Source organism: Bos mutus, chromosome 12 (assembly GCF_027580195.1).
Source record: "Bos mutus isolate GX-2022 chromosome 12, NWIPB_WYAK_1.1, whole genome shotgun sequence".
In the NCBI taxonomy this organism is placed as follows: domain Eukaryota; kingdom Metazoa; phylum Chordata; class Mammalia; order Artiodactyla; family Bovidae; genus Bos; species Bos mutus.
Genome location: NC_091628.1, coordinates 21,308,854 through 21,334,583, shown reverse-complemented (window position 1 = coordinate 21,334,583; position 25,730 = coordinate 21,308,854). Strand labels below are relative to the sequence as shown.

The window sequence follows — 25,730 nt, the reverse complement described above, 5'->3', positions numbered from 1 at the left end:
ATCCTAACTAGGGAGACAAGTAAACAAGTCAGTAAAATACATGTTGTTATATCAGGCAGTAGTTGAGTCCTCTGGAGAAAAATAAGTAGGAAAGGACCATAGGAAGTGGGAATGTTTGAAATTGTACCCAAGGGAACTGGGGAAGCCCCTGAGAAGGTGACCTTTGAGCAGGGACATTAGAAGGTGAGGACATGAGTCATCTGGATGCAGGCTGTTGGGGTTGGGCTTCCCTGGTAGCTGAGCTGGTAAAGAATCCACCTGCAGTGCAGGAGACCGTGGTTCAATTTCTGGGTTGGGAAGATCCGCTGGAGAAGAGATAAGCTACCCACTCCAGTATTCTTGGGCTTCCCTGGTGGCTCAGCTGGTAAAGAATCAGCCTGCAATGCGGGAGATGTGGGTTCGATCCCTGGGTCGGGAACATCCCCTGGAGGAGGGCATGGCAACCCACTCCAGTATTCTTCCCTGGAGAATCTCATGGACAGAGAAGCCTGGCAGGCCATAGTCCATGGGGTTGCAAAGAGTCAGACACGACTGCGCGACCAAGCACAGCACAGCACGTTTGTAAGCCGGGAGCAGCAGTCAGGGACAAAGGCCCTGGGCAGGAGCCGGCCTTGCTTTGTTCCAGGACCAGCCACATCTCAAGCCACTCTGGTCTTGGCTGAGGAGAGAGGGGTGTGAGGATAGGCTGACGATAAGGATTTTAGGTTTCTCCTTTCTTGTGGGATGCGTGGAAATGCATGGAAACCCCATGCAGGGCTTTTAGGGGTACCTCAAGGGAATGGCAACCCACTCTGTTATTCTTGCCTGGAGAATCCCGTGGACAGAAGAGTCTGGTGGGCTACAGTGTCGCAAAGAGTTGGACATGACTGAAGTAACATAGCATCCTCTGATGTCCCCTTTAAGAAGATTCCTCTGGCGTTTGTTTTGCGAATAGACTTCAGGAGGTAAGAGGAGAGACCAAGAAGGTCCCTACGATTATATTAATAATGCAGGTGAGATGTGCTAGTGGCCTGGACCGTGTTGTCATGGGGGTGTTGAGAAGTGGCTGGATGCTGGATGTATTTGAGATAGAATCAACAGGATATGTGAGTTTGAAAGGAAGAGATGATTCTCAGCAAGGATGAATCCAAGATTGTTTTTCCTGGGTGAGTGGAAGGAAGAGTTGCCTTTTACTAAGGTGGAAAGGACTGGAAGAAGCAGGGAGGGGGCATGAGAACGAAAAAAAATGTGACCCACAAGAGCAGCAAATTTCAGCGTTATTCAGGGACCATATTGAATTCCGTAGACTAGGAGCCAGTCTCTAGATTGCTCTGAGACACTGTTCCAAAGAGGCAAGGGAGAAGCCAGGGTACATGTATGAATTTTTTGCAGGGAAAAACAAACAAATGGATAATCAAACATAGAAAGATCATGGCATATCACAAAGAACAGACTTTTCAAGTTAATGATTTTAGCGCTTTCCCTTGTCTGAGATGGTGCATGAATCTAGAATTCCCAGGTGGCGCTAATGGTAAAGAATCTGCCTGCCAGTGCAGGAGATGTAAGAGATGCGGGTTCCATCCCTGGGCCAGGAAGATTCCCTGGAGGGGAGGGCATGGCAACTCACCCCAGTGTTCTTGCTTGGAGAATCCCTTGGACAGAGGAGCCTGGAGGGCTATAGTCCATGGGATCACAAAGAACCGGACATGGCTGAAGAGACTTAGCACACAGGGAGTCATTGAAATTTTCCCCTAGATATGCATCTTAACTAGCTCAGGACCAAAGCACGGAATGTTTCCTGTTTTTCTCCATTCTGAATTCCCGTTAGTATGCTCTCTTGGGAGGCTTTGCAACTGCAGTGGCTGATGGCTTGATCCCTGTTGAACTGGAATGGCAGGTGACATTTTTTTCTGTTTAGACAGCTTAGTTTTAGACAAGTTAATGTTTGAGTGCATATGAAATATCCAACAGGAGAAACTGGTTAAGCTTTTAGGTCCATACGTGTGTAGTTTGGGAGTTACTGGCTACAGGTGGTATTTCTACTGTGCTAAATGAAATCACCAAGTAGTATAGACAGGGAAGGGATCCAAGGTCTGAGCTTGGAGCCACTCCAGCCCTCAGAGGTTTGAGGACTAGTCTCTTAGGAAGAACTCTGCAGAGGAGTCGCCAATGGGTAGGAGGAAAACCAGGAGCTGTGGGTACCTGGTGACTAACCTTGGGGACAGTGAGAAGACTTGTTGTTTGGTCGCTCAGTTGTGTCCGGCTCTTTGCAACCCCATGGACTGCAGCACACCAGGCTTCCCTGTTCTTCACTGTCTCCCTGAGTTTGCTCAAACTGATTTCCATTGAGTTGGTGATGCTATCCAACCATCTCATCCTCTGTCGTCCCCTTCTGCTCCTGCCCCAATCTTTCCCAGCATCAAGGTCTTTTCCAAAGAGTCAACTCTTTGCATCAGGTGGCCAAAGGATTGGCTTCAGCATCAGTCTTTCCAATGAATATTCAGGGTTGATTTCCTTTAGCATTGACTGGAGGGAAGGCTCTAATCAGGTGGGTGGGTGGTTGAGATGTTTGCAAGTTCTTTTCTGATCCTTTGTTTTGTGAAGCAGGAGTGGGCTTATCCTTGGGGGTGGAGGGTGCGGGGTGGGATGGAGGTCTGAGAAGAAGCAGGGAGGAGAGAGAGGAGGGGGAAGATCAGGGAGATGGAGCTGGACTGCTGGGGGCACCAAGGCTTCTCCAGGTTAGTGGTCAGGAATCAGAGCATGGCCAGGCAGCCTGGTGTGTTGTATCTCATCCTTGTTCAGCTCCAAGGAGACAGACCTGGAGTCAGTGGGACCTTAGAGGTGAGCAGCGTTGGCCCCAGATAAGGAGGGCAGCCAAGCAAGTTGAAGGTACATGTGACTAACTGTGGAGTTGAAAGGTTGGCTTTGGCTCTTTGATATCATCTCAGTGTTTCTCTTTTGGGCTCCATCCAGTCTCTTTATAGAACTACTGTGATTTTTTTTCACTCTGGGCTGTTCAGCCACATGCAGTTTTGTTGAAGAGCACTCTCTCCAGTGAGCTTTGAGGTGGTGTGTTGTGGGTTTCGTTTCATATCCTGCTCATGTGCTAAGTCCCTTCAGTCATGTCTGACTCTTTGGGACCCCATAGACTCTTCTGTCCGTAGACCACCAGGCTCCTCTGTCCATGGGATTCTCCAGGCAAGAATACTGGAGTGGGTTGCCATGCTCTCCTCCAGGGGATCTTCCTGACCCAGGGATCGAACCTGCATCTCCTGTATTGGCAGGCGGGTTCTTTAGCACCAAGAACTCCCTGGGAAGTCTTGCACATAAGCTAGTATAAAAGTCACGCAGTGCTGTTTCAGTCTGGGAATGGCCAGTTCCCCGGGAGTTGGGGGGGTGAGGAGCCGACACCTCACCCTTTGCAAGTACTCCTTAGGCACCCCCAGCAGCTCAAGTCGGAGTGTTTCTTTCTACTTGAGTGCCGTCTGCTCTGGTCTTCTCTCCTAACTTGCTAATAAACTCCCGAGGGCAGAAAGTGTCTCTGTCTTCCTTTGCATGAAGCACGTAAATGTGCGGTGCCGACTCACCTTCCTGTGTTCCTGTTTGGCCTCTGCCGTGTATGGGAAACTTCCAGGCCACTGATTCCCAGTGTGCAGCTTAGTGTCAGGTTCTGTCCTGTCCCGTCATGGGATCCTGGCTCCTCTGCCAGCCTTGGGAGGACTGGCCCAGGGTTCTTTCTGAGAAACCTCCCCTAGGTGGAGCTGGTAATCTTGATGAGGGCTGAAATAGGTAAGCCAGATGCACCTCCTCCAAGCGGGGTCCTTTGTCCCAGAGGATCAGGGAAACACGAGCCGCCCATCTGCCTGTGGGCCCAGGCCTCTCATAAAACTAGGCTTGTTTGGACACCAAGGGGTTTTCCTTTTTATATAGAAAAAAGATGCATTCTTGAATATAACTAAATTTATTTATTTTTAATTGAAGGGTAATTGCTTTACAATATTGTGTTGGTTTCTGCCACACATCTACATGAATCAGCCATCAGTTCAGTTCAGTCAGTACTGGAGTGGGTTGCTGTTTCCTTCTCCAGGAGATCTTCCCAACCCAGGGATGGAACCCGGGTCTCCCGCATTGCAGGCAGACGCTTTACCATCTGAGTCACCAGGGAAGACTCTCAGTCGCTCAGTCAGGTCTGATTCTTTGCGACCCCAAGGACTGCAGCACGCAGTCCAGCTCAGTATTTATTTAACATCTGATGTTTGTTCACCACCTCCTTACATCTGTGGGCAGATGAGACGTGAGGACCTTGCCTTCCAGGAGCTTACATGTTTCCTGGTGTTGAGTGCATGCTTGGCTAAGTACTGATTTAGCTGAGAGCAATTTCAGTTTTGGGAGCAGACTGGTTCCCCAGTAATACCTGCCAGGTCTGTGGTGTTGGCTTCAGTGATACTGGAACTCAGATAAGGGAGAGCCCCAGGCTGGGCAGAGACAACTCCCCTGAGAGGCAGGACTTAAAGGATAAGGAGGATTAGATGGGGAGGGGGGTGGATCAAGGGCTCAGGTGTGAGGAAGGAGGAAGGTACCAGAAAGAGGATTTTGGATTTGATTCTCTAGGCTGGGAGCATGGCTCATGTCCCTGCAGTTTCACCGGTCCCTGAGAATCTCTGGGAATGAGGGTGAATCCAACCATTCCCATCCCCAGAATTGCCCTCCCCCGCCCCGCCTAGTTCCCCCTCCTCTCTGCCAAACTGGAAATGGTGTCATCAGGTCCCCTCTTGTGTCACCTGCTGTGATCTCTTGATGATGGAGCCCGAGGGCCTCCTCTGCTGTTAATCCCACTCTGCTATTCATTTTCTCTGCTCCTTGTAACCCTGTAATCCCTGCCCCTACCTCTGAGTTCTCAGGCCTGCCCAGACTGTTTCTAAATCTCAAAATGTAACCGTGTTAGTCCTTTGCTTCAAAGCTGGTGTTCTCCACCGTCCACAGGACAAAGTCTAAACTTGCTACCTTTGCAGCCCAATCTGGCCGAGCCTCTTTTTCTGGCTGTGTTCTAGGTCTGAGTGACCATTTAGGAGAAGGAAAATGATTTTACAGTAAAGTATTTCAGATTTCCCATAGCTCATGGTGCTAACAGGATGGACTATTCAGAAGCACTTGGGACATACAAGGCTGACAACCATTCATAGCTACAGCACAGAAGCAGATCATGGTCCCATATCACCAAGGAAAAGTTCAAGTTAAACTATGAGTAATAACTCATATTTGAAAAAAAAATAACAGAAAGATAAATGACCTTTGGGGAGAATTTCCACCCAAAATGGTAAAAAAAAAAAAAAAACCTTTTAAAATCTGGTGCTCAAAGAGATAGATGGAAATCCATTTACAGTGCTCAGTAGAAGAAATGTGAAGGGGTGGGCAGGCATATATGGCTCCTGACAGATCCTATCCGGAAACACAGAAGCCACAGGTAAAGAAGCAGGATTTGAGCGATCACAGACCCACCAGGCTCATCTGCACAGACTCCTGCGTGGCTTTGGGGCCCGAGGCCCTTGTTTGCCTTCCTCGTTGGCGCTCTGATTTAAATGGCATTTCTTGGAGGTCAAGTTGGATGCTTTTTCGAGCACATGGGAGATAAGAAGCCAACCCAGACACAGCTGGGAATCGACCGCCTTGAGAATGTTTCAGAAATGGAAGCAAACAAGTAGTTTCTCAGAGGACTAAACGAGAGCAGAAGCAGAGGAAGAATCTCGGTCTGGAGTTCCTGGGGCAGCGATGGCGGTTTTAACGGGGGAGGAGGGGTGATTGTAGGCAACCCATAAAGAGGCAGAGTCCTCAGTGACCTTGAGCCGATGGGGTTGTGTTTCCAAATGCCCTCATGGGATGCCGGCCCCTGTGACCCCCTCTTCCTCCCGAGGGCACATACAGCAGAAGGAGTGGATTAAGCCAGGACCCAGAATTTTACCAAACTGACTTGAATCCATCCTCAGCGTGGACACTCCACACGTACTTGCTGCAGGAGGTGTTGCCAGGATTAGTGGCTGGTGGAGCTGTTCCTCCCATGGGGAATGAGGTTGCCTCCTTCCTGTCTCTGGGCGGGGGGAGTGGGGGGTGAGGGGTGGGAAGGGAAGCAGGGCCGCCCAACAGAGCGGGAGGCCACCCAGATTACCCCACTGTCCCGTATGTCTTTCTTTCTCTTAATCCTCCTGAGGAACGGCGGGTAGCCTGAGACGTCTGAATTGTGTCTTAGTTCCTGACTGTTCTGCCCCATATAAAATACAGATGAGCCCTGTTCCCGGTGAGTTCCTACAGTCAGTTAGTCCAGAAACCAAGCTGTTGGTCCCAGGGAGAACAAAGCTGCAGGAAGCACGGAATTCTCTTACACCTTCTTGAAAATGCAAGTCATGTGGCCTGGAAAATACTTTTCTTCCCTAGCGAGCTGCACCCTTGAGTGGTGGAAGAGGCAGCTGAAGTTATTCCAAGAAAGCGCTCTGAGTTTGGTAATAAAAGGAAGTGATATTTCGCCCCTGCCTCCGGGCCGGACTCCTGGGAGCTCAAGGGGCCAAGAGGAAACGGCTGGGTGTAGGGAGATCACTCCCGGCACTGGGCCTCCCTACACGCAGCCCTGGGCGCGCATGGGGCCGTGTGCAAAGATCCCCGGTGCCGAATGCAATGTGATGAGTAAGAGGATGCCAATTGTGTTGAGTGCGGTATTTAAACAAGAGCACATATACATACAGTGGTGTGCAGCCTGCCCGAGTTCCCCGAGGCGTGGCTGGCAGCCGCTCCTGGGCTGGCCCAGGGGCAGAGGGGAACCTGCCCATCTTGACACAGCAGGTGCCTCCCCTCTGCTGGTTAGGAGGATGCTTTTGGAGCATTTTCTCGTGACACGATCAAATAGCCCAGAGAAGGTGAACTGCGAGGTAAAGGCGTGAACGCGACGATGGAGAGAGCTGGGGACGAGACGCCCGGGAACCCCGAGCCATCCTCCCTGGCGACTCTGGGTGACCCACAGGTGACCCTGCTGTCTGTCCACAAACGGTGGTCCTTCAAGAGGAGCCCTGGGACCGGGGGCTCCAGCAGGCCGGTGATTTCAGAGGAGGAATGCCCTCCCCCATCAGAGGAAGGAGAATTTTCACAGAAGGTTTTGAATGGATCGGAAGAGATCAGTTCCAAGCAGGTGAGTGGTGTTGCAGAAGGGCTGACAAGCCAGGAGGGCTTCTTATAAAAGTTCCAGGTTACAGATGGAGGTTTCCTGCTTGTCTTGCATCAGAGGGGCCAGTGGAGTGGCTCTGGGGTATGGAGTGAGCCAGGAGCCCAGGGGAACTTTCCAGAGATTAAGTCCACGGTGGATAAATCTTGGGTTTTGTTGCTTCTTACTTTCAGGATATTTTTTAAGCCTCTGTGGTGAACAGGTTTCTCAAAATGCAAATCAGACAAAAATGAATCTTTCTCTTTTTATTTATTTTTAACACGTGTACGTTCTTGTGTTAATCTTCACGTTTCAACCAAATAAGCATTTTGAAAATGTTGCTGCCAAGTGAACCTGCTCTTAAATGAAAGGTTTGTTAACCCAAACGTCAGGTCACATTCAAAATCAGGGCAGTGTAACTAATGTTTTGTAAAAATGGTGCTTCAGTGGTATTTCCAGGTGGTACAGGTGGTCTGTGTGGGGTTCTTTTCATTGCTATGAGTAGATGGGAAAAAAATACTACTACGTAGACATAAAGGGAAGGTTTCATATGTCTTTTGCCCCTTTAGGAGTTATCTTTGTTTCTTCTGGTGTTGTTTAAAAAGTCTGTAAAACTAAAGGAGATATTGTAAGTTGAGATTTTTGAAATGAAAGAGATTTGTGTACATTGAAGATTTATGAACGTCCATTTATGCAGTACACAGTCAACTTTCATATTTCTAGTTGAATGTTGTAAGACAGGAAAATATAATTTTTTTTGTAAAATGCTTAAGAGCTTTTCTTTAAAGTGTTCAGACTACTACTTGATAAAATTCAACCTATGTCTGAGGTATTTGAATGGGAAATAGTCTAATGATTTTTGATGGCCACTTCTAACCTCATATGACTGGGAAAACAACCAGAACCTGACCAGGGAGCCCTTCAGGAGGGCCAGGCTGGAGGCTGTGGCTGCGAGAGTCAGGTGTGGGTCTGCACCCTTACTGGGCTGTGGGATCTGGCAGGTGAGCTTGGACTTCTCCAGCTCCAGATTCCTGGGATGAGAAGTCTTGCCTCCCTGGGTTGTGAAAGCACCTTGTCGAGGACTGTATACACTCACAATGGTATTGTGTCTACCAAAATGATCTTCAGTGGGATTCCTAACTCTGGAGATGTGTTTGGTGCACTTTGAACGTCCGGTGGAACTGTGTTGGCCAGTTAATGTGTCTGAGCACAGTTGCAGCTTTTTTTTTTTTTTTTCCTGAAGCTCTAATTATAAAAGTTAACACCTGTTTATTATGCACAGCAAATTTAACATGAAGCAGTGGAATGTAGAAAACCATAAAGACTTGAAAGCAGCTGTATGCTTCAGCCATTTTGCCGCTACACATATGAACATATGTGAGTTTGTGTATGTGTACAAAAGCATGACATACCTTGTATTTTTTATACTTAATATTTTGTGGAAATACAGATATATATATATAAACATGTATATTTGTTGTTGTTTAGTCGCTAAGTCATGCCTGACTCTTTTGTGACCCCTTGGACTCTAGCCCGCCAGGATCCTCTATCCATGGGACATATTTATACATAATATAATTTGAATTAACTATCCCCAAATGGGGGAAATTTGTAGTAGGTGGTTTATGATGATTAAAAACCAAAGTAAACGTCAATTACAGTTGAGTACTCGTTCGCTGTTAACAGTGTATTGACTCAAAGTCTGTCATAAATCAAGCTCTGGATCTACTTGAGATAACTTATTCAGTACCTGGTGTACTGGAAGGGACTTGTCACCTTATGTCTTCGTCGTCCTCTTTTAACAGACAGAAAGCTGAGATCAAGAGGTTAGATAATCCGCCTGAAGGGTTGAATCCCAGGTCTGTCTGAGGACAGGCCCCTTGCTTTTTGTTGGGACAGGGAAGTATTAACGTCCTGGATGAGATAGAGTTTGAAAACCCTATCTTCTTCTGAGTATTGAAGAGTGCTAATAGAGTGAACAAAAAGTTAACCATTCGGGCAGTGCATGGTTCACAAAAGATGCAGGTAGCTGCTCTGAAGAAAACATTTCAAAATTGTGTTTGTAGTTAGTGGATTTGTGTACTTTTTACGTCTCTTGTAAAATGTAGATAGAGTACGTTCTGTACAGTGTAAAACGAAAGCATGTTGTTGAGCAAGCCCTCGGTTTCTTCTGTGTTTTGCAAAGGCATAACTGGTCAGAACTCAGCCTGGAGGGGCCACCCCTGCCCTCACAGATGTTAGCGCCTCCTCTTGCTGGGGTGAGCAGACTGTGTGAGGTGAGGTTCTCGAGTGCCTACCCCACTACACACACACCCACCCCTCCAGGAGCATGCGCACCAAGAAGGAGAAGGCGGTCTCGGCGCCCTGGCCTGGCTGTGCTAGCCCTGTGTCCGCAGGCCTCCCCGGGTCTTTGTTTCTTCTCAGGCCCGGGACAGTGGCCTGCAAAGAAACAGGCTCCTGGCCCTGAGAACCCCATTGAGGAGCTGTGGAAAGTACAGGCTTCTGGCCTTCATTCCAGTTGGAGGGTGGTGGGAATTTCCCTTTGCACTCAGAACTGCCCGCCCAGCCTCCTTACTCCTTGCCGGTAGCCAAGCTTGTCCGCTGTGTTGCTCGTCTTTCTCTTCCATATCTGACAGTGTATTAGTTTACGGGGAGTGAACTCTTGAGTGAATGAATATACGAACCGGAAGTGGATTTCTGTGGCAGGAGGAAGTAGTGATGTTGGAAACACTGAACTGGTTGACGACTGTGATGAGGGTGTTGGGTTGTGGGCTTGACCATTTTAGAAAGCAACCTACAGAATTCTTTTTGTTTTTAAGGATTTTTTTTTCCTGTGGATTTTTTTTTAAAGTGTTGAATTTGTTACAATATTGCTTCAGTTTTATATTTTGGGTTTTTTGGTCACAAGTCATGTGAGATTTTAGCTCCCCGATTAGGGATTGAATCTGCACTCCCCTTACTGGAAGGTGAAGCCTTAACCACAGGACTACCAGGGACGTCCCAACATACAGGATTCTGTGCTGGGTGAGAGGTGGTCAGGCTGGTTTTTTGTTTTGTTTTTCTTGCTTACAGGAAACCAAGACGACCCAGCTGGCACAGGTGTATCCCAGCTAAATAAAGGGAAAAAAAATAGATGAAGTGGGTGATCCAGTCACTTAAAGAAGTCACTAACAAATTGTCATGGAATCATCGTTAGCAGTGCTACAGTGGTATGCACTTTTCTAGGGAACTTGTCGTTGTATTTTCTTAATTTTTTTCCTAAAATTAGTATCTAAAGGATATAAACATCAATAACAAAGTATAAGAGTGTGGTTTTTTTCCTCTCTAGAAAAATAGGATATAGTATATGCTCTTATACAGTTTTACAACTTTTCTCCCCTTTAATCTATCATGGATAGATTTCCATGGCAATACATGTAAATTCACCTTTAAAAAAAAAACTGCATAAAATTCTTTTGGATTGACACTTTATAAACTGTTCTCTACAGAAGAATATTTAGATGGTTGCCACCTTTCAGTATGGAGTATAGAAATGGACATTTTCATGGCCCTATGGGTCTATATGATGAAATTCCCAGAAGTACTGGGACAGGGGCACTTAATATTTGGACAAATAGTGCTTAATTCCTCTCAAAAAGGTTGCATACATTTATTTTTCTACCACCAGTAGTTGAGAATTCTTTTTACCTATTCTCTTTCTTACTGTATCGTCAAACTTAAAAATTTTTTGCCAGCCTGTTGGGTGAAAAGTGACAGCTTATTTACTTTTGTGTTTTATTATTATTTTCCCTCCTCATTCTTTTTTCTTTCGGTTTTATTGAGACATAATTGATGTACAGTGCTGTGTATAAGTTTAAGGTGTACAGCATAATGATTTGACTTGTATTGTGACAAAAACACCCACAGTAAGTTTAGTGACATCCATCATCTCTATTTTTTTTTTTTTTTTAAAAAAGGGAAAAAAATTTTTTTTGTGTGATGAGAACTCAGGATTTACCCTCATAGTAACTTTTGTAGGTACTATACAGAAGTGTTAGCCTTTCTTTTCCGTCTGAGCCACCAGGGAAGCCCTGTTAACTACAGCTATTCTGCTGTACATTGCATTCCTGGGACTTATCTTATAACTAATAGTTTGTATCTTTTGACCACCTTCATCCAATTCCTCCTCCCCCCAGCTCTCTGCCTCTAGTAACCACAAACTTGACCTCTTTTCTGATTTTTTTTTTCTTTTTGCTGTAGGTTCTGCATATGAGTGAGGTCATACAGTATTTGTCTCTCTCTGATTTAGAATAATGCTTTCAAGATCCATTCGTGAAGGAACTTCCATACTGTTTTCCATCATAATTGCTAACAATTTGCATTCCTACCAACAGTGTACAAGGGCTCCCTATTTCTCCACATCTTCACTAGCATGTGTTATCGCTTGCCTTTTTGATGATAACCATTCTAACAGACACTGTTGCAAAGGCATACACATAGCAGCAGATGCATGTAAAGGTGATCAACATCACTGGTCCTCCGAGAAATGCAAATCAAAACCACCGTGAGATATATAGTGCACCCAGTTTCTCGGTAAGGGTTAAAGTTTTTTCCTCATTGTGATCAAGAGAAAGAAACTGACAGTAAACGGTCATTGGTGTGGATTTTCCCAGAAAGTGCACTGTTAGCCCCAGGGCTGGCCGTGGCCCTAAGGCCAGAGGTCAAGCTGGAGCTCACACAGCCCAGGCACACTGACCTCTGCGGTGTTTGAAGTAAAATGCCCAGAGTTTGTTTTATCAGTAGATAAAATGTAAATAATTCTCACTGGGAGCTCTTTCTGAACCTTTGTGAAATAGCGTTAAAGGACAGTTTGAAGGGATTGGAGTGGGGATGGGGGAATGTGTACATGAGTTTTAATGATTAGTTCTTATCAGTAAAATGGTGGAAAATAATGAGTTCCCTGCCTACTTCCCTGGACTGCTTTTGAAGATCCAATGAGGCCTTGTTTGTCTTCATAGTCATTTTCAATCAATTATGATGTTAGCCTTTTACATTCCCTTAGCTTTCAGTCCTTAGCTTTCAGACCTCCTTGCAGAACCGGAGTGGATATTATTGTTACCTCCTTTCACAGCTAAGAAAACTGAGGCTTGGATTTGCTCAGATGAGGACGAATCTCCTACCTGAGGCTGTCAGTTCAGTTCAGTTCAGTCACTCAGTCGTGTCCGACTCTTTTCGACCCCATGAATCGCAGCACCCCAGGCCTTCCTGTCCATCACCAACTCCCAGAGTTCAAGCCCTTCAAAAAATTCACAACACGTGGGAAGGGCTGATATTTAAACATATGGAGTGAACATGTTCCTTAGAGGATAAAGGATTAGTTGTGTCTGACTCTTTGCGACCCCACCTGACTGTAACCCTCCTCTGACCATGGATTCTCCAGGCAAGAATACTGGAGTGGGTTGCCATTCCGTTCTCCAGGGGATCTTCCCAATCCAGGGACTGAACCCGGGTCTCCTGTTCTGTAAGCAGAGTCTTTACAGTCTGAGCCACCAGGGAAGCAAGCTTAGAGGATAAAGCCATGTTGAAACATGTCATCTGTTCATCATTGCTGTCATCTTTATCACAATGATAATATTATCATTGCTTATATTAGTATGGTTTAGCAAGACATTTTCTTCTTTGCCTTAAAGAAACTGAAAAACCACATTTGTTTTCTAGTATAAAAGTAGGACCTTTTTTTTTTAATTTAAGTTTTAAAAATTAGAAATATGTACAGACAGTAAAAAGATCAGAGTGTCATAACTCACCCATAGGTAACCTCAATTTTATGTGTTAATACCTAAGTATGTATTTGTCTAAATTTATGTACATACAGTTTTTTTTTTTGGCTCTACCATGTTATATGCGAAATCCTAGTTTCCCCAACCAGGGATCGAACCCATGGCCCCCATGTTGGAAGCCTGGATTCTTAACCAATGGACCACCAGGGAATTCCCCTACCCCACCCCACCACCCACTTTTTTTTTTTTTTACATACTGGTTTCACTGGGGACATTGATTCTTTCTCAGTGGGGGTTTTAGAGACTTGACACCTATTTGCCTGGAGTGGTTTGTTGTTGTTGAGTCACTCAGTCGTGTCCAACCCTTTGCGACCCCATGGACTGGAGCCTGCCAGTCTTCTCTGTCTATCACCATCCCCCAGAGCTGGAGTGGTTATGGTGGGATCTTTTCTTGAGTCAGTCTCTCCTGACCCTCCTTCCACTGTGAATCTGTGATGCCTAAAGAATTCTCAGATAAGAATAAAGCAGATACTAAGGGTTGCAGGCCTTAGTGTATATCTGCTTAGGCTTAGGCCCAGGCCATCCAGTGATCTCAGCCACAGCCTCACCTCCATACTGTGTTCATTCACCTCGACGGAGTCTACTGTTACCTGACAGGTAGTGTCAGGGAGGAAGAAATTTTCCTCTAGCCTCCTCGTTCTTCTGGCTCATCCAAGAATGAAATTGATCTGAGACAGATTGATGGGAGGAAGTCAAACAAAATTTTAATAACATGAATACATGGGAGAGACCAGGAAAAAGTAACTCACTGAAATGAACGAAGCCCTCACCTCAAATACCATCCTCAAACAAAGGCAGAGGTGTTGAGAGTGGGAGAGCCAGGGCAAGTTACCAGGAAAAACAAGGAAACAAGGGTGATCACGGTACACATTTATACCACTTCCTTCTCCACTGATCAATTGAGTTTCTAGAGATTTGATCAGCCTTCTCTTCTGGGGACAGAGGGAGATTTCCCGTACAAATATAAGTGTTTCTTACAAAAAGGGAATTCTTATTTGGTTTTCAGAGCTCTTTCAGTGTCGGCTATTACCCCGAAAATAACTAGCTTGAAACAATATGCCGAAGAGATGTGTTTTAGGGTGGCAAATTCTCCTCCCCTGTAGTAGTATGGCTGCTTTTGTTTTCATTTTGCTCTTCAGCATTGTAATCTTTTCCTGTAATTAACATGGCGAAAAAGAAAAAAGTAACCTTAAGATTTCTTTAAAAAATAGAAAGCCTGTTGGACTTTGAGCTGGATTTAAATCCCAGCTCTGTTATTTGTGATGTTGGATAAACCTCTGAGTCTGTTTCAGCAGTAAAATGTTGATAAGAGTATCTCCTTACAGAATTATCTTGCGCGTTAGGAATATAAAATGCCATCCTCATAAAGTAACACTGAGACTCATTAACTATTTGCTACCTATTGGGTCTGTGTATGTATGGAAAAAATCAGGACCTTTCTGTATTTTCAGTTCCATGAAAGTTCAGGTGTATAGAGTTGTATGGGTGGAGGTTATATACTGGATAAGTTGCAGGCATGTAATAATATTTTTGCCTCATAAGTTGTTAAGGGTGTTCTACAGCTTTCGGAGTGAAAGAAGTCTCAAGATATGTTGGCAAGTGGTATCCTACTTAAGGATGCTGGAGAACCAGGTGTAATTAAGAGATCTCAGAAGTGGTTAGTGGTCCTTTCCTTGTGCATGTAATAGTATTTGCCCTTTGATTTGTGATCACAGCCGTTTTTAACAGGGTGTGTCATTTCTGGGCTCTGCAGTTTCAGTCTGGCTTTGAACACTTTGCTTAAAACATGCCACACCCATTTCCAATTTCTTCATATTAGAATGGTATATCCAAAGATCTTATTTTCCTTTCCTGTCTCCATCTTAGTGACTAAACTGTTTATATTCCTTTCCCTGCCTTTCTTTGAAAAGTCCTGGTACTCTCAGCAAATTCCATGGGACCTAGGCGCCTAGACAGGTAGCAAAGAATGGAAATTCACTTTTGGATTCTTCTCTGTGTAATTACCCTCTTCCCGGTATTTCCAGGCCCTTCTCATCCTGATGCCTATTGTACTGATAGTTTATTGAAAATTCAAAAGCTGGTAACCTGGTGTTGGACCTGCAGAAGAAGTCCCCAGTGTTTATTCTCAAGGAGTCTGTGATTGAGTGGGATGCAAACATTGGAAGTTCCACCTGGTTCTTCCTGGACACAACCTGTTCCCTGTGTCCACTTTCCAATGTCTGTTGCTTCTGATGAACCCTTCAACCTAGACGTGTTTGTTTGAACTCTGTAGATGAGTTTTCCCCCACCCTAGAGATTGTCTTCATCGAAGAACGGAATTAAAAGTACATACAGTCTGTGTGTTCACTTAGAAATGATCCAAACACCTGACAGCTGTTGTGAGGTTGCCCCTAAACCAACAGGTACACTGGTGTTTCACAAAGTTGTGTTATTTGCAAAATCTTGTCTTCCATAACTGCTTGTCTTTAGAAGACTGCGTGTTTAAAAGGGAGACCTCTGAGAATTGTTTGCTACAAACAAATGGCTTCCAACACTTCTGCAAACTCCTTTAGGAGGAACATATTAATAGGATCAATAATCCAGGGATTAAGAGCCAGCTTTGTGGCTTGGGTTTGGTGAGTTGTAGATCGACCTAGGACCAAGACAAAGAAATTGGGTAGTAAACCATTAGGGATTTGTTTTTCCAACGGACTGGTTGAGAGTTGTGTCTTATTATAAGGAGGTGATTTCTGCTTTACTAAAATACTGTTTTAAAGTGAATATCTTTGTAGTTTTTGCTGCATCTTTTTTCAGTTAAATGAGGTTTTGATTCAGTTAAATGAGGATTTGATTCATACCAGTTTAGCGACTTAGCAGCAGCAGCAGTTACAATCAAGCCACTGCTCTGGATCTCCTTTATGCTCACATTATTTTAATTGTTAAATCAATTTTTTTAGAATCCAGTAATGTTATACATTGTACAGTAAGTTGCACAGGGTAAAGTAACTCTTTCTTCCTACGCCTGACCCCAGCTACCTGACCCCTTCAGCTGCCCAGTCCACAAACTCAGTGCCAGCACATTCTTGTAGAGATAACTCCATACATATATAAACATCTCTGTGTGTAGTATTCTTTTTCCCTCTCAGTCGCACTAGCATGCTGTGATGGACTTATTTTGGTGGCCTTCCCAGTGAACTCCACCTCCTTGTATGTAAGTTCAGTCAGTTCAGTTCAGTCGCTCAGTCGTGTCCGACTCTGCGACCCCATGAATCACAGCACTCTAGGCCTCCCTGTCCATCACCAACTCCTGGAGTTCACTCAGACTCACGTATGTAAACTTGTATGTAAACCCTTATGTAATTCTCTCCTATATTGACTGAGCTTGGCCTTGTGACTGGCTTTGGCCAATGGTGGATTAACAAGTGTGATGCAGGCAGAGGCTTGGTAAGTGCTTGTTCTCTAGGAATGCTTACTATTGTGACACTCCCTCTCAGAACCCAGAAAACCTCAATTGTGAGGTGCCCAGCCTAGCCATGGAGAGAGGCTACGTGAAAGAGAACCAAGGTCCCTACCAACAGCAGCCAGCATCAACTTGCCAGCTATGTCATGAATGCACTGTCTTCTTGGAAGATAGTTCCGAGCCCCATCCAGGTCACCTGAGATGATGCTCTATGGAGCAGAGATGAGCATTTCTTGCCAAACCTGTCTGAACTAAAAAACTGTGAGCGGTTATCATAAGCCACTAGGTTCAGTTTGTCATGTAGTAACGGATATCCAAAACACTAGATTCTAAAACTGTGAGCGGTCATCATAAGCCACTAGGTTCAGTTTGTCATGTAGTAACGGATATCTGAAACACTAGATTCTAACAGTGAAGAACCCTCCTGCCAACCCAGGAGACATAAGAGACTCAGGTTCGATCCCTGGGTTGGGAAAATCCCCTGGAGGAGGGCATGGCAACCCACTCCAGTATTCTTGCCTGGAGAATCCCACGGACAGAAGAGCCTGTCAGGCTATAGTCCATGGCATCAAGAGGATCCAACACTGAAGCAACTTAGCGCACACTCATAAATTAATCATTCCCTTTTCTCTATTTAAAAATATTTTTAAAAAAAACAATTCCTTGTAATTATTAATCCCAAATTAGCTTATGATTTCCTCTGTGGATATACAAATAAACATTCATAATCTGTTTCAAAAGTTATTTAAATTTTCATCTTGTTAAGCTGCTCAAAAGCTGAAGTTGAAAAGATCTGCATTTTATACACGGGGACATAGAAGATCAGTCCACATAATGGAGATTCAACTGAAGATGAGCAGGGTTGTATAGGTGCCTAGTGACATATACTTTTTTTTTTTATAATCAGGTACCATATATAAAATCCTATGCCCAAATGTCTGAAGCAGTACTGATAAAGAAATGCAAAAAAAAAAAAAAAAGGCTGTCTGAGGAGGCCTTACAAATAGCAGTGAAAAGAAGAGAAGCAAAAAGCAAAGGAGAAAAGGAAAGATATACCCATTTGAATGCAGAGTTCCAAAGAATAGCAAGAAGAGATAAGAAAGCCTTCCTCAGTGATCAATGCAAAGAAATAGAGGAAAACAATGGAATGGGAAAGACTAGAGATTGCTTCAAGAATATTAGAGATACCAAGGGAACATTTCATGAAAAGATGGGCTCAATAAAGGACAGAAATGCTATGGACCTAACAGAAGCAGAAGATATTAAGAAGACGTGGCAAGAATACACAGAAGAACTGTACAAAAAAGATGTTCACGATGCAGATAATCACAATGGTGTGACCACTCACACTCACCTAGAGCCAGACATCCTGGAATATGAAGTCAAGTGGGCCTTAGGAAGCATCACTACAAACAAAGCTAGTGGAGGTGATGGAATTCCAGTTGAGCTATTTCAAATCCTGAAAGATGATGCTGTGAAAGTGCTGCACTCAGTATGTACTCATCAGTGGCCTCAGGACTGGAAAAGGTCAATTTTCATTCCAGTCCCAAAGAAAGGCAATGCCAAAGAATGCTCAGACTACCACACAATTGCACTCATCTCAAACGCTAGTAAAGTGATGCTCAAAATTCTCCAAGCCAGGCTTCAGCAATACGTGAACCGTGAACTTCCAGATGTTCAAGCTGGTTTTAGAAAAGGCAGAGGAACCAGAGATCAAATTGCCAACATCCGCTGGATCATTGAACAAGCAAGAAAGTTCCAGAAAAACATCTATTTCTGCTTTATTGACTGTGCGAAAGCCTTTGACTGTGTGGATCACAATAAACTGTGGACAATTCTAAAAGAAATGGGCATACCAGACCACCTGACCTGCCTCCTGAGAAATCTGTATGCAGGTAGGAAGCAACAGTTAGAACTGGACATGGAACAACAGACTGGTTCCAAATAGGAAAGGAGTATGTCAAGGCTGTATATTGTCACCCTGCTTATTTAACTTCTATGCAGAGTACATCATGAGAATCGCTGGGCTGGAAGAAGCACAGGCTGGAATCAAGATTGCTGAGAGAACTATCAATAACTTCAGATATGCAGATGACACCACCTTTATGGCAGAAAGTGAAGAAGAACTAAAGAGTCTCTTGATGAAAGTGAAAGAGGAGAGTGAAAAAGTTGGCTTAAAGCTCAACATTCAGAAAACTAAGATCATGGCGTCCGGTCCCATCACTTCATGGGAAATAGATGGGGAAACAGTAGAAATAGTGTCAGACTTCATTTTTTAGGCTCCAAAATCACTGCAGATGGTGATTGCAGCCATGAAATTAAAAGACGCTTACTCCTTGGAAGGAAAGCTATGACCAATCTAGACGGCATATTCAAAAGCAGAGACATTACTTTGCCAACAAAGGTTCGTCTAGTCAAGGCTATGGTTTTTCCAGTTGTCATGTATGGATGTGAGAGTTGGACTATAAAGAAAGCTGAGCACCTAAGAATAGATACTTTTGAAGTGTGGTGTTGGAGAAGACTCTTCAGAGTTCCTTGGACTGCAAGGAGATTCAACCAGTCCATCCTAAAGGAGATCAGTCCTGGATGTTCATTGGAAGGACTGATGTTGAAGCTGAAACTCCAATACTTTGGCCAACTGATGTGAAGAACTGACTCATTTGAAAAGACCCTGATGCTGGGAAAGATTGAGGGCAGGAGGAGAAGGGGATGACAGAGTATGAGATGGTTGGATGCCATCACCAACTCAATGGACATGGGTTTGGGTAGACTCTGGGAGTTGGTGATGGACAGGGAGGCCTGGAGTGCTGCGGTTCATGGGGTCGAAAAGAGACACGACTGAGTGACTGAATTGAACTGAAAAACTATATCTAATTGTGAGAGTGGTGAGGCTTGGATCTTAGGAAGAGGAAATTTTGCTGAATAGAATGGCTGAAGCCACAACATCATGAGAAGAGTTCAGGAAATTACACTTGAGCCATGATCAAATAAAAAAATGAATCCTTTTAGTTTGGTGGAGCACGTGTCATTTTGAGTAATAACCACAGTGGTCCATGTGGGGCAGGGCCTCTGTGGAGGCAGCTCTGAGACTTGACTTGTTCAGCCTGACTTCCTGTTCTTCCAGCTGTCCCCCTCCCACTCCTCTTGGTGCCCTGGGCACCGCTGAGCTCAAGGAGCATCCTTCATGACCCTTGGTCATAGGCACCGTGGTCTGACCCCATGGGCTGGGAGGTCTGTACTCGGAACATGTGCCTGCTGCTGCTGCTGCTACTGCTGCTGCTAAGTTGCTTCAGTCGTGTCCGACTCTGTGGGACCCCATAGACGGCAGCCCACCAGGCTCCCCTGTCCCTGGGATTCTCCAGGCAAGAACACTGGAGTGGGTTGCCATTTCCTTCTCCAATGCAGGAAAGTGAAAAGTGAAAGTGAAGTCGATCAGTCGTGCCCGACTCTTAGCGACCCCATGGACTGCAGCTTACCAGGCTCCTCCGTCCGTGGGATTTTCCAGGCAAGAGTACTGGAGTGGGGTGCCATTGCCTTCTCCGGAACCGTGCCTGGTGGTCGTTAAATCTAACCCCTGCTAAGAGAATGAGACGGACACACCTAGAAAGCGAGGCAGAATTAGGGTGTTGGCTATCCTGTGTATTTGCATTCTAGCAGGACCTCCAAAATTGGAGCTAAAAGGACTGAGCCTAGTGGGGCGGTTTCAGGTGTCGACTGGAGTCAGGAAGGTCTTGAGGGACTTGTGCGCTTCAGGGCTCTCTGCCTGTGTTCAGACTCGCCATGCCTGTCCCGTGTCTGTCAGTCCCATCATGGTCTCCTTTCCTGCGGAAACCTTTACTCCATCCATGGTAGAAAAACATTTCACCAAGGTGGGCTTTTGACTTCTGTGTTCAGAATCACAGAAATAGCTGGAAGGAACCCCTCTGAATCCTTTCATTTGACGTTTGTTGTTGTCGTTGTTTAGAAGCTTAGTTGTGTCCGACTCTTCTGCGGCCCCATGGACTGTAGCCCACCAGGCTCCTCTGTCCATGGGATTCTCCAGGCAAGAATACTGGAGTGGGTTGCCATTTCCTTCTCCAGGGCATCTTCCCGACCCAGGGATTGAACCTGCATCTCCTGCATTGCGGGTGGACTCTCTATCACTGAGCCACCAGGGAAGCCCATTCATTTGATGAGTAGTATCTTTTGATGTTCTTATCCTCTTGAGATGTTTGGATACCAGCAGTATTGTTTTCCATTTTCTCAGGGCCCAGACAAGCTGGGAGATTTTAGAGAACGTTTCACTTGAAGGATAAAAAATGTTCCTTCTCTTTCTTTTAGATCCTGTCTAAGCTCTCCCAGCCAGCGATGAAGCAGAGCTTTGCCTTTGACAACAATGGCTACGAGGATGACCTGGATGGCGTGCGCCCCTCCCACACGGCCACTGGCACCATCAACATCATGGGCATGACCTGCCAGTCGTGTGTCAAGTCCATCGAGGGCAGGGTCTCCAGTTTGAAAGGCATTGTGAGCATTAAGGTTTCCCTGGAGCAGGGCAGCGCTGAGGTGAGGTACGTGCCCTCAGTGGTAAGCCTGGTGCAGATTTGCCATCAGATTGAAGACATGGGCTTCCAGGCCAGTGTGGCTGAGGGAAAGGCCACCTCCTGGCCCTCCAGGGTCTCACCTGCCTCAGAGGCCATGGTCAAACTTCGGGTGGAGGGCATGACCTGCCAGTCCTGTGTCAGCTCCATAGAAGGCAAGATCGGGAAACTGCAGGGCGTCCTGAGGGTCCGCGTCTCGCTCAGCAACCAGGAGGCAGTCATCACTTACCAGCCTTACCTTATCCAACCCCAAGACCTCAGGGACCACATAACTGACATGGGATTTGAAGCCGTCATCAAGAACAAGGTGGCCCCCGTGAGCCTAGGACCCATAGACGTCAGGCGGCTCCAGAGCACCCTCTCAGCAGCCCCTCCGGCTCCCGTTAATCAGAATGACAATAACTCTGAGACCCCGGGGGGCCAGGGGATCCCCCTGCACCTGAGAGTGGATGGAATGCACTGTAAGTCTTGTGTCCTGAACATTGAAGACAATATCGGCCGGCTCCCCGGGGTTCAGAGTATTCACGTGTCCCTGGAGAGCAGGACTGCCCAAGTCCAGTACGACCCTTCTCTCGTCTCCCCAGGGGCCCTGCAGAGAGCCATTGAGGCCCTGCCTCCTGGGAACTTTAAAGTCTCTCTTCCCAATGGGGTGGAAGGGAGTGGGCCAGACTCCAGGAGCCCCCCGGCGTCCAGTGCGCCCTGTACCGTGATGCTGGCCATCGCCGGCATGACCTGCAAGTCTTGCGTCCAGTCCATCGAAGGCCTGATCTCCCAGAGGGCGGGTGTGCACCAGATCTCAGTCTTTTTGGCCAAAGGGACTGCAGTGGTTCTCTACGATCCATCTCGAACTCACCCAGAAGAACTGCGAGCTGCGGTGGAGGACATGGGATTCGAGGCCTCCATCCTGGCTGGTATGTGGTGATGCGTGTCAGGGCTCCCTGGGGGCGTCTCCTTTCTCTCTCGTCTTATGACGACGTGATCCCTGCACAGTTGGACAGGGGAGCCACACTCCCTGCCTCCCAGGTCCTCCGAGCTGACAATTCTGCAACTTAAGCCAGTGGGCCAGTTGTCAGGATCGAGGAGCTAGAATTCCCAGGTGTTTCTGTGTTGCCTCTCAGGTAGCTGGGACTCAGTGCTAAGTTCCTTGCACTTTTGGCTTCTTTTCTGAAGAGAACGCTGATCCTGTATTGTTTGTAAATAACATACTGTGGGAACACCTGGCCCTTCTCTCTCCAAAGGAGCCATCCTCATTTGCTCGGAGATTTCTCTGCTGAACAAAACAGAATAATAAAGACAACAGGACCTTGGTCCTAGCCCCTGGAGCCCACTCTGTTGAAAGTGGGAATGAAGGAAAGGGCGGGACGATGGTTCCTTTCCCCCACCACCAGCCACGGCTGTGAGAAGAGGGGGACAAGACAGCCTTCACAAAGTGAGGTGCCCACAGGCTTGACCCCACGTCAGTCAGTAGAACGTTTCCTGGGTGGTGGCCGTCCCCAAGCCCTCTCGCATTGACCCACCAGCCACTCACTTGCTGCTTTTCCCTCTACTTCCCTTGCACGGAGCCCTGCACGGTGTCCTGGCACCTATCGTGTTTCTGCCCCTCGCCAGGCCTGTGTGAGCTGTGGGCCACTGGGAAGTGAGGTGTAGCCCCTCCGGAGAGCTCGTGTGGTAGCGAGAAGGGGAAACCATGCCGGGCCGCAGGGGTAGGCTGGTGAGGTAGGGGGCTCGGTGGTGGTAGGAAGGCTTCTCTGCAGGGAGAGGGTGGGATTGAGCCATGGGAGATGGCAGAAACCCTTCCACCGCCTCCCCCACCACCCCTCATGTCTCATTCCCACTCACCTCCCCCCGGAGGAGCCCTTCCTAGACAGGGGGCTCAGGGGGGCTCAGATCCCTATACACACACCCCTGATGGGAGCGTGTGAGTCATGAGGAGGAACTGTGCCCCACCCTGTGCTTTGTCTTTGTACCAAGTTTCAGGAAGGAGTTTTGTTTTTAAACAAAAATCAGTAAAGCAAACAGCAGGACAGTAAATCCTGTACTCAGAAGGTAAGACATGCAGTGTGGAGTGGCCATCTGCTCTGTTTGTGTGAGGCTTAAAGTCTTTCAACAGTGGAATCAAGTTCATGGCAGTAAAAAGAAATTTGCCTTGAACTACATAATCCAAAATAATTGAACTCAACAAAAAGTAAACCTGGGGGAAAACAGGGGTTTTGATTGGCCACAATTATGAGAATTACGTTTAGCCCAAGAGGTACTTAGGGTGCCAGATTTAGCAAATAAAAATCCGGGACACCTAGTTTGCATTTGAATTTCAGATAAACAATAAAGAATGTTTTAGAATTAGTATGTCCCATGCAGTATTTGAGACATACTAAAAAAAAAAAACAAACCTTGTTTATCTGAAATCCAGTTTTATCCAGGCGTCCTGTATTTTACCTGTCAGACTTAATTTAGGATAAACTGTAAGTGTGCTGCTGGAGAAGGAAACGGCAACCAACTCCAGTATTCATGCCTGGAAAATCCCATGGACCGAGGAGCCTGGTGGGCTACAATCCATGGGGTTGCAAAGAGTCGGACACGACTGAGCAACTTCTGTGTGTGTGTGTGTGTGTGTAAGTGTGATGATGACTATCTTTTAGAACCATGTAAATGGTTTGTATTTTTTTTGTATTTGTAATTGTATTTTTATACAAATACATTATTTGTGTTTTTTTCGGTCGTTCTGAATTGACCAGGGGTTCTTTGAGGACAGTCGTCCAACCACATGATTTGCTTCTCCTTGCACAGACTCATTTCCTTGTGATAAATATCTGAAAGCATAGTTGCTGGGTCATAGGATATCAGCCTTATTTCATTCCATCGCAAATATTTATTGTGCCACTACTAAGTACCAAACTGTTAGGGGTACCATTTTTGATGATACTGTTACGTAGGTTTCCAGAAAGCCAAATCAATGTATATGCCCTCTCAGGGTTGGCATAAAGGACCCAGTAGCATAGGCTGGCTTGAGTTCCTGTTCATTTATTTAAACTTTAGCAGTCTTCAGAAGCTTAGAATTTAGTTGAGTTAGACCTCTGTGTTGGAGAATAGCACGAATGTTAGTGAAACTGTTGACCACAGTATTTGAATAGAAAGGCGAGTGAATCCAGACAGTGATGATGGAGAGCAGCAGGAGGGATTGGTGGATTAGGAGTAGGAGGTTGAATGTTAAGAGCCTGAGATCCAGAGGTGGAGTCATTTTGAAGGACAAGGTCCAGGAGAGCAGAACTGTGCTAGGTGAGGTGATAGTCTGCATCCAGAAGGTTGGAGGGCTCTAAGGCTGGAGCACTGGAGGGTCTTCACTGAAGGGGCTGAAAGTGTCCATCACCTGCACTCCAAGTGAGTGGAAGTAGTTTTAGCACTTTCCAGAAAATGAGCTTCTATTGTAGCGGCTGTGGACTTTGAAGTAATGAGAGTTAATCATCAAATGATGGCATTCTCTTCTACGTACTCTTCAAGAGTATTTTGTGTCATCACGAAAGTGTGACTTTCCAGAAAATGAGCTTCTATCATAGCAGCTCTGGACTTTGAAATAATGAGAGTTCATCGTCAAATGATGGCATTCCTTTCTACACACTCTTCAAGAGTATTTCGTGTCATCGCAAAAGTGTAACTTTTCAGAACGATGAAATCGTTCTGTATCTTGATCTGGTTGATGCTTAGTTACATCCATCTATACATGTGTGGTGGGCAAATGTCTGCTCCCTGATCCGTGGAACTCGGCGGAGAAAGGATGGCCTTTTCAGTATTGGAGCCGGATGACTGGAAATCCAAGCAGAAAGAAACTACCCTTGACCATCACCTCAGACCTACACAGAAGTTAATGTGAGGCATATCAGTGACCTGAATGTAGACCTTCATGTAAGATAACAGAGCTCAGTGAAGAAGCCAGAGCTAGAAGAAAACATCGTGAATATTTTCATTGTTGAGGTAGACATGTCCATTAACAGAGGAAAGAGTGCATCACCACTGAAGTTGGTTTAGTTGACTGTACATTGGACTTCATTCACATCAAGGGCTTCTCTTATCAAAAGAGATAGCATTAGATGAGGGTGACAAAGCAAGCCACAGACTGTCAGGCCATGTTCACAGTGGGTACAGCTGACAAAGGGCTCCTGCCCAGAATGTATAGAGGACTTAGACAAATGAGGAAAGGGCCAGCAACTCAATTAAGGTGTTTGGGGCAGTTTGATTCTCAGAGGGGAGGGAGTGGGCCTCTGTTTACCAGGATGCTATAGTGGTTAAAAGACAGTCCAGATGTGTAAGCTCGATTCCCTGATATCTGAGGGGTTTGGGACAAAGTATTTAATTTCTTATAATTCATTTCTTCATCTGTAAAATAGAATCAGTAGCAGTATTTGCCACAAGGCTACGTTGACAGTTAAAGGAGGCCATATGTGTGCTTAACGGCGGGGCGGGGTGGGGGGGGGGTGGTGCCTGGTGAGTTCTTATCACTGCTGTCGTTGTCATCATCCATTAGAGCATTCGTCTACCCAGAACATTCCATCCTTGCAGTATTGGTGGTGTGTTTTCCTACATGTGGAATCGTGTCTCCATCTGACTGTGGAGAGAGAGATTCAGTGATGAAATCTCTGGTTCCCTACCCTACCCATATCTTCTCCATGAACTTTGACCTGAATATTGTTAGGCTTGACCCTCCTGTTCCAGAAAAAAATTAATTCATTCTT

At 45.9% G+C, this 25,730-nt stretch overlaps 1 protein-coding gene across 4 annotated transcripts in view; it reads left to right on the top strand.

The window, feature by feature from the left end:
* The window catches only part of ATP7B (ATPase copper transporting beta), a 74,079-nt gene that overhangs the window by 16,719 nt on the left and 31,630 nt on the right, over positions 1 to 25,730 (top strand). For 3 of the 4 annotated variants that reach the window (XM_070380356.1, XM_070380354.1, XM_070380355.1), the window contains exon 3: positions 20,744 to 21,914. In XM_070380356.1, coding sequence (XP_070236457.1) covers positions 20,744 to 21,914 — 1,171 coding nt within the window. Of the gene's footprint in view, positions 1 to 6,430; positions 7,154 to 20,743; positions 21,915 to 25,730 lie in introns of those variants that run through there. The other variant, XM_005908953.3, reaches the window with a different exon arrangement.